Genomic DNA, 12,125 nt, shown 5'->3' on the forward strand with positions numbered 1-12,125 from the left:
AGACCTGCCCGTGCAGACCTGGGCACGAGCTGTCTCTCCTGCCTCCAGCCCTGCCCCTCGTCCCCTTTGCCCCCCATCCACGTCGGCCCGCCGGCCGGCCCGACGGCGGAGGGCAAACCCGTGAGACGTCAGAACCGAGTGCCCGGGGCCACTGTCAGCGGGCGTCTCCTCTGAACCCAAGCCCAGCCCAACTTCATCTTTGTTTGTGAACGAGGTCGCGACCCAAGACAAGCAGAACTGTTTACTGTTCACAACCCTGTGGTGTTTACTAAACTCCCTATTTGACCAGCTGGCCACGAAGGTAATGAATTCACTGCAGGAAGCAGTTTGCAGAGAGACAGAATAGGGTTTCATGCTCTTTGGCACTGTGGGGGCCCCCAAAACAACACGACCTTCTGATAAGCGGCGTGGCCTACTGGAGAGAACATGGGCCTGGGAGCAAGAATGACCTGGGTTCTAATCCTGGCTCCAACCACTTGACTTCTGTGGGACCTTGGGAAGTCACTTCACTTCTCTGTGCCTCACTTACCTCAACTGTAAAATGGGGATTAAGACTGTGAGCCCCATGTGGGACAGGGGCTGTGTCAAACCTGCTTACCTTGTAATTAACCCAGTACTCAGTACAGTAGTAACTGGCACATAGTAAGCACTTAAATATCATTAAAACCAAAAAACCACCCCTCTTTTGACAAAGAATATGATCTCTAGACTGTAAGCTCTTTGTGGGCAGGGAACATGTCTTCCAAATTCTGTTGAACTCTCCCAAGAGCTTAGAACAGTGCTCTGCTCACAGAAAGTGCTCACTAAATACCACTGATTGATGGGCCTCGGCGCAAGCCTGGTTTTAACTCTCCGTCGTCGGGCCAGGCGAAGCAGCTCCTTCGAAATGCTAGTTCCCAGCACTTATGTACATATCTGTAATTTATTTAGGAGAAGCAGCGTGACCTAGTGGAGAGAGCACAGGCCTGGGAACCAGAAGGACCTGGGTTCTAATCCTGGCTCTGCCAATTCCCTGCTGTTTAACTTTGGATAACTCACTTCACTTCTCTGGGCTTCAGTTCCCTCATCTGTAAAATGGGTATTAAACCGTGACCCCCACGTGGGATAAGTGCTGTGTCCAACACAATTTCCTTGAATCCACCGCTGGGCTTAGTACAGTGCTTGGCAAATATATAGAGAAACATCACAATTATTATTTATATTGATGTCAGTCTCCCCCTCTAGACTGTAAGCTCATTGGGGACACAGAACGTGTCTGTTTATTGCTATATCATACTCTCCCAAGCGCTCAGTACAATGCTCTGCAAACAGTAAGCTCTCAATAAATACAACAGACTAGTCTGAACAGGAAACATTGAGCAGTGAGAGGAACCCATCCTTTCCATCGGTCTCACCTGACGTCCCATTGCGCGGATCCGGTCCAGCTTCCCCCGGGGTCGCGGGCGGCCTGCCCACCTGTTCTACCCAGAGCTCGGCTTTCAGGTGCCGCTCGGCGCGACGGCCTCTGTTCTGGATGCCCGCCCGCCCGGCCCCTCTCTGCCGGGGATCTTGTTGGCTGTCCCAGCTCAGCTGTTCCAGTATCCACTGCCCGCCGGTGGCTACGACACCCGTCCTTTAGGGCGTTCAGACCTGGTCCCTGGTTTCCACAACACTTGGTATTTTTTTTTATGGTATCTGTTGAGCGCTTACTATGTGTAACACATTCTAAGCGCTGGGGTAGGTCCCCTTGACTCTATTTATTGCCATGTTCTTGTCTGTCCGTCTCCCCCGATTAGACTGTAAGCCCGTCAAACGGCAGGGACTGTCTCTATCCCTTGCCGACTTGTTCATTCCAAGCGCTTCATACAGTGCTCTGCACATAGTAAGCGCTCAATAAATACTATTGGATGAATGAATAATTAGGTTGGACAAGGTCCCTGTCCCACATGGGGCTCACAGTCTAAGTAGGGAAGAACAAGGGAACGGAGGCCCAGAGAAGAGACTTGCCTGAGGTTACAGCAGACAAGGGAATACAGCCGGGATTAGAACTCAGGTCGTCTGGCTAATAGGCCCGTGCTCCTTTCAATAGGCCACACTGCTTCATGCTTGCCGCTCACACAGCTAACGGGGGCATACGTCACTGCTCCGCTGTAGCTGGGTCATCTCGGGGTTGTCAGAGCCACAGCCGGGGGCGAATCCGGCGTTCTAGAGGAGGAGTCGAACCGCTAATCTGCACACCACAGCCTGGCTTCATGGGTGTGTCCACCTGCTCAGGGAATTTGCTGCTAAGAAAGTGCGATCTGCCGTCCAACCCCACGTCCCCCTTTGCCCCTCACCCCCATGACGGTTGAGGGGTGCTGGCACGCTGATAGACACCGCTGGCAACATGCCCTCCGTGACAAGGGGCCAACGGTCAAGGGAGCAGCTAGAAGATGAGGGCACAAAACAAAGAGAGGGTCTCCCCAAACCTTAACTCTGGGTCTGAGGACCCTTCCTGCCTCCCACGCATTTCCCTGATAATGGATAAGCTGTCCAGTGTGGGCAGGGAAAGTGTCTACAAACTTTGTTGTACTGAACTCTCCCATGCTCTTAGTGCTGCGCTCTGCACACAGTAAGCGCTCAATAAAAAACAGTGCGATTGACTGAATTCAGTCCCAAAAACCCACTTTGGCTTAAATAAGGGAGACAGTATAGGCCAGTGGAAAGGCCACCAGATTGGGATTCAGGAGATCCAGGTTCTAGTCCCAGCTCTGCCTCGGGCTTGCTGTGAGAACATGGGCAAGTCACTTCACTTTTCCGGGCCTCAGTGACCTCATCTGTAAAATGGGGATTAAGACTGTGAGCCCCATGCGGGACAGGGACTGTGTCCAACCCAGCTTGCTTGCATTCACCTCAGCGCTTAATACAGTGCCTGGCACATAGTAAGCATTTAACGAATACCACAGTTATTATTATTATCAGCCAAATCAGCACTCCTTGGATGCTACAAAAAGCATGTACTAGGGAATTGTGCTTGCTGGGTGAACTAAGCCAACATTACGTGCAAAAATCCCCTATGAATCCTCATCACCAGAGCAACAGACATATCTGCTAATACCTCTCCTGTACCAGACACCATGCCTAACCCTTTTTTTCTGGTATTTAAGCACTTAGTATGTTCCAGGCACTGTTCAAAGCACTAGGGTATATACAAGCTCTAATCAAGCTGGACACAGTCCACCTCCCACATGGGGCTCACAATTTTAATCCCCATTTTACAGATGAGTTAATTGAGGCACAGAGAAGTGAAGTGGGTTGTCCAAAGTTACACAGCAGGGAAGTGGCAGAGCTGGGATTAGAACTCAGGATCTTCTTACTCCTAGGCCCGTGCTCTATCCATTAGGTCTACTCCTCTCTCCCCCCCCATCACTCTCTCCCTCTCTTCACCATCGCGTGACACAAACCAACCATGCTTTCAGAAGTGGAAAACATTTCGCAGCTGTTATAAAGATAGTTCCAATTTTTCCACTCGCTTAACTTCCTGCTCACCCAGGCCTGATAGCCGTATTCTCACCCTGTACCGGGATCTGAAAGCTGTGGTCCCTCTCGGGACCTCCCCCGATTAGACTGTGAGCCCGTCACTGGGTAGGGATTGTCTCTATCTGTTGCCCAATTGTACACTCCAAGCGCTTAGTACAGTGCTCTGCACATAGCAAGTGCTCAATAAAGACTAATGAATGTTACTACACTGTACTCTCCCAAGCACTTTGCATTCAGTAAGCACTCAAATACCATCATCAACTCCTTTATTATTATGCTCCCCCGAGTGTTTAGTACAGTGGTCTACACAGAATATATGGGCAATGAAAAGCATTGACTGACTGGCCTCCCATCCTCAACCTGTTCCTGACACAGTCATTGTTAATAATAATTGTGGCATTTGTTAAGCGCTTACTACGTGCCAGGCACTATACTAAGCGCTAGGCTAGTTACAAGGTAATTGTGTTGGACGCCGTCCCTATCCCACATGGAGATTAAGACTGTGAGCCCTATTTTCCAGATGAGGTAACTGAGGCCCAGAGAAGTGAAATGACTTGACCAAGGTCACGCTGCAGACAAGCGGAGGAGGCGGAATTTGAAGTCGGGCCTTTCTGACTCCCAGGCCTGTGCTCTCTGCGTTTAGCCACGCTGGTGACTGTACCTCCCCCTGCTCTCTCCCCGCCACTGAGCTTACCAACCACTCTCTTGACAAAAGTCGAAGGCTTTAGGTATGACACACCCAAAATTCCTCCCTCGCCTCCCCACAGTAATCTCATCCTTCTTGACCGTTTCTTAAGGAGAGATTACCGGCTCACTTTCAAAATCTACCTCCTTTACCCGCACCTCCGACCCCATCCTTTCAAGTTTTCCAAAAAAAACACTTGTCTCCACTTTTCTTCCTTCCCTGAATACCATCCTCAATCGCTCATTCTCCGATAGCTTCTTTCCCTCTGCCTTCAAACACGTCCATGTCTCCCCATCAAACAAACAAAAAACATTTCCTTGGATCCCTGTGCAACATCCAGCTAGCGCCCCATCTCCCTCCTCTCATTCCAGTTCAAACTCCTTTCATGGGTCTTCCTCTCTTCAAACTCCATGTAGTATTTTACTATTTTATCATCATTCTCAAGGGCTTAGTACAGTGCTCTGCACACAGTAAGCGCTCAATAAATAGGATTGAATGAATTAATAGTATTTGAGTGCATATTATAAGCCGAGCCCTCAAGCTTACAGTCTAGAGGGAGAGACAGGCATTACTATAAGTAAATAATTTATAAAGTATAATTTAAAGATATGGACATAAGTGTGGTGGGGAACATAGCAAATGCCCAAAGGTCAAAGTTCCAAGTGCCTTAGATGACGCAGAAGGGAAAATGAGCCGGGTGAAAGCGGGTTTAATTGGGGAAGGCCTCCTGGAGGAAATGTGACCTTAATAATGCTTTGAAGGTGGAGATGGTGGTGGTTTGACATGTATGGACGGGGCGGGAGCTCCAGGCTAGGGGGAGGACATTGATTCATTCAATCGTATTTACTGTGTGCAGAGCACCGTACTAAGCGCTTGGAAAGTACAATTTGGCAACAGAGAGAGACAATCCCTACCCAACACGGGCTCACAGTAGGAGGAGGAGACAGACAATGAAACAAAACAAGTAGGTAGACATCAATAGCATCAAAATAGATAGTTTATAGATATATTCACAATGGGAATGGGATCGGTGGTGAGACAGACAAGATCGGGGCACAGCGATCCAGCTGGCACCAGAGGAGCAAAGTGTGCAGGCTGGGCTGATGTAGGAGATCAGTGAGGTGAGGAAGGAGCGGGAGAGCCGATTGAGTGCTTTAAAGTATATGGCAAGGAATTTCTGTTTCTTGCAGAGGTGGCTGGACATTCTTGAGGAGTTGGGGGACAAGGAAGGAACAGTTTTTTAGTAAAATGATCCGAGCAGCAGATTGAAGTATGGACTGGAGTGGGGAGAGACAGGAGGTAGAGAGGTTAGGTCTCGCCATTCCAGATATATCTGTCTCCAGTCCCTTCTCCCCACTTATCCTCTTAGACTGTGTGCTCCTCAAGGAACTGGGACCATATCTAATCGAGAAGCAGCATGGCCTAATAATAATAATTTTGGTATTTGTTAAGCACTTACGATGTGCCAAGCACTGTTCTAAGCGCTGGGTAGACACAAGGTAATTAGGTTGTCCCACATGGGGCTCACGGTCTTAATCCCCATTTTCCAGATGAGGTCACTGAGGCACAGAGAAGGAAGTGACTTTCTCAAAGTCACACAGCTGATAAGTGACAGAGCCGGGATCAGAACCCACGACCTCTGACTCCCAAGCCCGGGCTCTTTCCACTGAGCCACGCTCCTTTAGTGGATAGAGCACAAGCACGGGAGTCAGGAAGCCTTGAGTCCTAATCCGATTTGTACATTCCAAGAGCTTAGTACGGTGCTCTGCACATAGTAAGTGCTCAATAAATACTATTGAATGAATGAATGAATAATCCCAGCTGCACCACACGTCTTTGTTCTTCTCCCACTCCTGCCGCAGACCACACGTTCACGCCTTCCTTTCTGCCTGGAAGCCCCACACTCTTCCTATCTTCAAATCCTTTCTGAAAAATCACACCTCCTCCATTAGGCCTTCCCTGATTAATCTCTCCTCTCCCCAACCTGTAACTGCCCCCATCCACCACGTCAGCACTTCCATTTTACGACTCTGCCCCTTGTCAGCTGTGTGACTGTGGCCAAGTCACTTCACTTCTCTGTGCCTCAGTTCCCTCATCTGTAAAATGGGGATGAAGACTGTGAGCCTCATGTGGGACAACCTCATTCCCCTGTATCTACCCCAGCACTTAGAACAATGTTAAGCTCCCTCCCTTAGCACTTACAGATATATCTTCAGACTCTATTACTCCCTCCTACCTCTTAGTTTCTCCAAAATAGATGGTATTTATTGAGCGCTTACGGTGTGCAGAGGACTCTACTAAGCGCATAGGAGGGTACAATGCGACAGAGCCGACAGACACATTCCCTGCCCACAACAAGCTTACGGTCTAGAGGGGGAAGAGGGAAGTTAATACAAATAATCCGTCCATTAAGCTTACTGATCTCAGAACAAAAACACAGATGCTGAGAAGAAAGGCTCCCCGCTACCATCTTTTCTTTCTTTCTACATACTCAGGGTGGAAACTGTGCTGGATTGTAATCCGCGATCGAGATTCCTGCCCCAGAAGAGATTGGGAGACTCAGCCAGAGGAGAGGAAAAGGGATTTTACTGTACTTAAACAGTGAAAGCCTTAGCTATGCCCGCTATGCCAACAATTCAGTATTTCAACATGAGAGCAGAGGTCGCCAAGCTACTGAAATGTAAAAACCTCCCTGACCCAGGAGGGCTTTGTGAGAGTCTCTCACACTGGTAGAAGACATCAAACAGGGGTCTTGGAGTTAAAGGATTTAGATTAACAATCGCTGAGAACTGCGGTATCCGTTCAACGCTTACTCTTTGCCAAGCACCGTGCTAAGCGTTGGGGTAGATATGGTATGATCAGGTCGGACGCTGTCTGGGTCTCCCACAGGGCTCACCGTCTAAGTGAGAGGGTGAAGATGCATGTACTGAATCCCCATTTTACAGATAAGGAAAATGAGGCACAGAGAGCTGTGTGATCTTGGGCAAGTCACTTCACTTCTCTGTGCCTCAGCTCCCACATCTGTGAAATGGGGACTAAGACTGTGAGCCCCTCATGGGACAACCTGACTACCTTGTAAAATGGTATTTGTTAAACGCTTACTATGTGCAAAGCACTGTTCTAAGCGCTGGGGGAAACAAGGTGATCAGCTTGTCCCATGTGGGGCTCACAGTTTTAATCCCTATTTTACAGATGAGGTAACTGAGGCACAGAGAAGTTAAGTGACTTGCCCAAAGTCACACAGCTGGCAAGCGGCGGAGTCGGGATTCGAACCCATGAACTCTGACTCCTGTACCTACCCCAGTGCTTAGAACAGTGCTTGGCACAGAGTAAATGCTTAACAAATACCATAGTAATAACAGTTGCCCAAGGTCTCAGAGCAGGCAAGTAGAAGAGCCAGAATTAGAACCGAGGTTTCTGATCTCAACTCTGTCCTTGTCCCACGATGTCCTTGATCTCTTGGCTTGGCTATTCTGGAAAATCCCCGTTTTCCAGGTCAAATAACTTGATCTCGGTCAAGTTATTTAGTCTCTCTGGACCATGAACGGCGTTTGTTAAATGCCTACTATGTGCCAGACAGGACCTATGCCTCCCTAATTTTTTTTTTTCAACAGTATGTGGTAAGCACTTATGTGCCAAGCACTGTTCTAAGTGCTGGGGTAGATGCAAGGTAATCAGATTGGACACAGTCCCTGTCCCCTAACGGGCTCACAGTCTAAGTAGGGGGGAGAAAACAGCCGAAGATTTCTGTCCCCAGGAATGTTGTGGGGACAAAATGAGAAAAGCGGTGTGAAAGCAGCATGGCCTAGAGGAGAGAACACAGGCCTGGGAGTCAGAAGGACCTGGGTTCCAATCCCTGCTCCGCCACTTGCCTGCTGTGTGACCTTGGGTCAGGACTTCACTTCTCTGTGCCTCAGTTCCCTCACCTGTGAAATGGGGATTAAGACTGTGAGCCCCATGAGGGACATGGACTGCGTCCAACCTGATTAACTCAAACCTACCCCAGCAACTGGTACAGTGACCGTCACCTAGTAAGCGCTTACCAGATACCATAAAACAAAAGCGCTTTGGAAAAATGAATGTTCTAAAACAAAGAGAAGCTGATATCTCACGGCTGTTTGCCCCAGATTGGAAGGTTTAGGTCACCACTCCCCGCCCGGATCGCCCTTAGGGATACGGTTTTTGCTCCAGCCGTCTCAGAGAACGGCCTCTTTCCGGGGGAAAACCCCCACATTCCATCCATCACCGAGACGCCTGACCCACTAGATGGTGACTGGAATCTGCCCGTACCCGTCGGATTGAACCGTTGAGCTGCGATGCGGTTGATGTGCCCCTTCCAGACAGCCGCACTGGATAACGCTGGCCTCCAAAGACATCTCCTTTTGAGGTCGAGAAGCAGCATGGCTTAGAGGATGGGGCCCGGGCCTGGGAGTCAGAAGGACCTGCGTCCTAATCCCGGCTCCACCACTTGTCTGTTGTGTGACTCTGGGAAAGTCACTTCACTTCTCTGAGCCTTAGTTGCCTCATCTGTCAAATGGGGATTAAGACTGTGAGTCCCATGTGGAATAGAGAAGCAGTGTGGCTTAGTGGCAAGAGCACAGGTTTGGGAGTCAGACGACGTGGATTCTAATTCAGGCTCCGCCACTCATCTGCTGTGTGACCTTGGGCAAGCCACTTAATTTCTCTGTACCTGTTACCTCATCTGTAAAATGGGGATTAAAACTGTGAGCCCCACGTGGGAACAACCTGATTATCCTGTATTACCCCAATGCATACAACAGTGCTTGGCACATAATATGCACTTAACAGATACCATAATAGTAATAACAGGGACTGTGTCCAGATTAATTTGCCCAGTGCTTACTACAATGCTTGGCACATAGTAAGAGCTTAACAAATACCACAGTTATTGTTAGGTCGAGATTATCCAGATCGTTTGGTCCTCTCCCCTCGAGACGACTGCGTTGAGGACTCTTTCAATCCATCGTATCTATTGAATGCTTACTGTGTGCAGGGTACTGTGCTAAGTGTTTGGGAGAGCAGAGCTGGTGGACACTTTCCCTGCCCACAACAAGCTGAGAGTCTCCAGCGGGAGACAGATATGCCTACCGTGCCCTACTGCTTCCCTAATTCTACTGCAAAGTCACTGGGGGGCAGGGACACGAGACTCCCACTCCGCGCAGGCAACTGACACCCCGTTCCCAGGGACGGCTCCAAACTCCAGGGATCATTTTTATAAGGGCCCCAGCGGGACGGGAAGAATCCGAGATCCCGGTTTCCCGTAAGCTCACGCCAGGGAAATTCCGGAGGCAACTCTTCTGACTCTCCCCACCGGTGCCTGGCGGGGAGGGGAAGCTACTTCCCGTTTGCAATTAGGTTGGGTCAGTCCACGCCCCAAGGAAGTCCTCCGACTGGAGGGGCAAATCTTTCCAGAGCCGGGGAACCAACCCGCAAGCAGAGCGTCTGCTTACCGAGCAAAATAGCCGGGCCGGCGCTCTTTCTTCTCTTTAGCGTCCATGGTCGGAAGCGCAGTGAGGGGATTCCTGGAGGCCACAGCTCAAGGGTCAGCACTGCGTCCCCCTGGAGGGAGAAACACCACACACACATATACAAACACACAAACCACGGTTACTGCGGGAACCCACGGTCGCCCCAGAGCAAAGAGCAACCGGGTGTGGATGTGCACAGCCCGGACGTAGATAAACTTTAACCAGAGACGGCGGCCCCGAGATCCAGCTGCATCCAGAAAGGACTCCAAGTGGAAACAATATCCAAGGAGCCGGCGCTAAAGCAGGGAACGGGAAAGCCCAGGAGGGCTGATTCATCTGAGAACTGTTGTTTTATTTCTGACAGTGGAAAAAAAATCCCTTCGAGTACCGTTCCCCGGTACGACCTTTTGGGATGGGCTTTCAAGCAGCACTTGGGAAATGGGCTTTCATTTGGAAGGACCGACACAAATTCAGAGGGCAGCCCTCGCTCTTTATATATATATAAATATATATAAATATAAATATATCTTTTCAAAGACAGAAAGAGAGGCAAGACGGAGGCAAAAGTAGATGATTTTTAAAGAAAAGTTTTAAATCGCTTCCCGCCCATCCATTATTTAATAATGTTGGTATTTGTTAAGCACTTACTATGTGCAGAGCACTGTTCTAAGCGCTGGGGGTGGTACAAAGTGATCAGGTTGTCCCACGTGGGGCTCACAGTCTTCACCCCCATATTACAGATGAAGTAACTGAGGCACAGAGAAGTGAAGTGACTTGCCCAAAGTCACACAGCTGACAAATGGCAGACCTCAGATTAGAACCCATGACCTCTGACTCCCAAGCCCAGGCTCTTTCCACTGGGCCATGCTGCTTCCCAGAGCATTTACAACATGCCAAAGTCCTGTGCTAAATGCTGAGGTAGACACAAGATAATCAGATTGGACACAGTCTGTCTCCAATGGGGGAATGGGTATATTATTCCCATAATAATAGCAGTGGGATTTATTTAGCACTTACTATGTGGCAAACACCATACTCATCGTTAGCGTAGATATAAGATAATCAGGCTGGACACAATCCCTATACCACAGGAAGGTTGTGGTTGATGTGGGCAAGAGAAGAGATATTGAGCTCCCATCTTACAGATGAGCAAACTGAGGCACAAAGAGGTTAAGTGATTTGCCCAAGACCACACTGCAGGCAAGTGGAAAATCTGGGACTAGAACTCAGTAGCCTTGACTCCCAGTTCTAGGCTCTTTCCACTAGGTCTCATTGCTTTTCATTTGAGAAGCAGCAGCCTCGGGCAAGTCACTTAACTGTTCTGTGCCTCAGTTTCCTCATCTGTGAAACAATAATAATGGTATTTGTTAAGCGCTTACGATGTGCCTGGCACCGTTCTAAGCACAGGGGTAGATACAAGGTAATCAGGTTGAACACAGTCCCTGTCAAACATGGGGCTCACAATCTCAATTCCCACTTTACAGATGAGGTAACTGAGGCCCAGAGAAGTTAACTGATTTCACCAAGGCCACCTAGCAGACAAGTGGCGGAGCCGGGATTAGAACCCATGGCCTTCTGACTCCCAGGCCTGTGCTCTACCCACTACTCCATGCTGCTTCTCTAAAATGGGGACTCAATCCTTCTTCTCTCTCCCACTTACACTATGAACTCCACGTGGGACGGTGTCCAACCGGGGGTCAGCACCCTGCCTGTCACAGAGTAAGCACACAGTAAATACTATTATTATTATTTCCTGAAACCAATCGTAAACGTCTACAATTGCCGTAGGGGAATTTAGGGAAACGGGAAAGGGCACGGAGCAAGAAGACAGCCTAACATTCAGAGCTGTGCTTAAAGAGGAAGTTAAAATGAGAAAAGTGGTGTGAAAGCCCTTTGGAAAGATGAATCTGCTACACAAAGAGGTGGTGATATCTTGTGGCTGTCTGTTCCATATTGGAAAGTGCGGATTACAACTCCACTCCCGGATCGCCCCTAGGGATAAGGCCTTCGGACCCCAGAACAACCTAGGCAAGATGGTTGCTTTTTAAAAATAAAGTGTCAAGCACTTTTTTAAACGTCGGGATAATGCGAGTTAATCAGTTGAGACGGTCCTGTCCCGCATGGTCTCACTCCCTAAGTATGAGGGAGTAGAGTTTAATCCCCGTTTTCCAAATGAGGACACTGAGGCACAGAGAACTCGCTCAGGGTCAAGCAGGAGACAAGCGGCAGAGCCGGGATTAGAACCCAGATCCTTTGGCTCCTAGGCTTGCGCTCTATCCACGAGGCCAGACTAGTTTCAGCCCCGGGCGATGGTCCAGCCGAGACTCAAGCTGAGCCCGTTCCCGAGAGCTCCCAGGAAGCCAGAACGGAGCTGGGCTTTCCCCTGGATTCCGGAGCGCGCTCTCTCCCCTCCTCTCCCTGGTCTTTCTCCAGGATCATCAGCAGCCACAAGA

General features: G+C 49.4%; 1 protein-coding gene across 3 annotated transcripts in view; it reads right to left on the minus strand.

The window, feature by feature from the left end:
* Window positions 1–12,125, minus strand: part of NCOA7 (nuclear receptor coactivator 7) — a 125,001-nt gene that overhangs the window by 95,053 nt on the left and 17,823 nt on the right. For all 3 annotated transcript variants that reach the window (XM_029054140.2, XM_029054139.2, XM_029054141.2), the window contains exon 2: window positions 9,655–9,763. In XM_029054140.2, coding sequence (XP_028909973.1) covers window positions 9,655–9,701 — 47 coding nt within the window. In that variant the 5' untranslated portion in view covers window positions 9,702–9,763. The remainder of the gene's footprint in view (window positions 1–9,654; window positions 9,764–12,125) is intronic.

Source organism: Ornithorhynchus anatinus, chromosome 2 (assembly GCF_004115215.2).
Source record: "Ornithorhynchus anatinus isolate Pmale09 chromosome 2, mOrnAna1.pri.v4, whole genome shotgun sequence".
NCBI lineage: Eukaryota > Metazoa > Chordata > Mammalia > Monotremata > Ornithorhynchidae > Ornithorhynchus > Ornithorhynchus anatinus.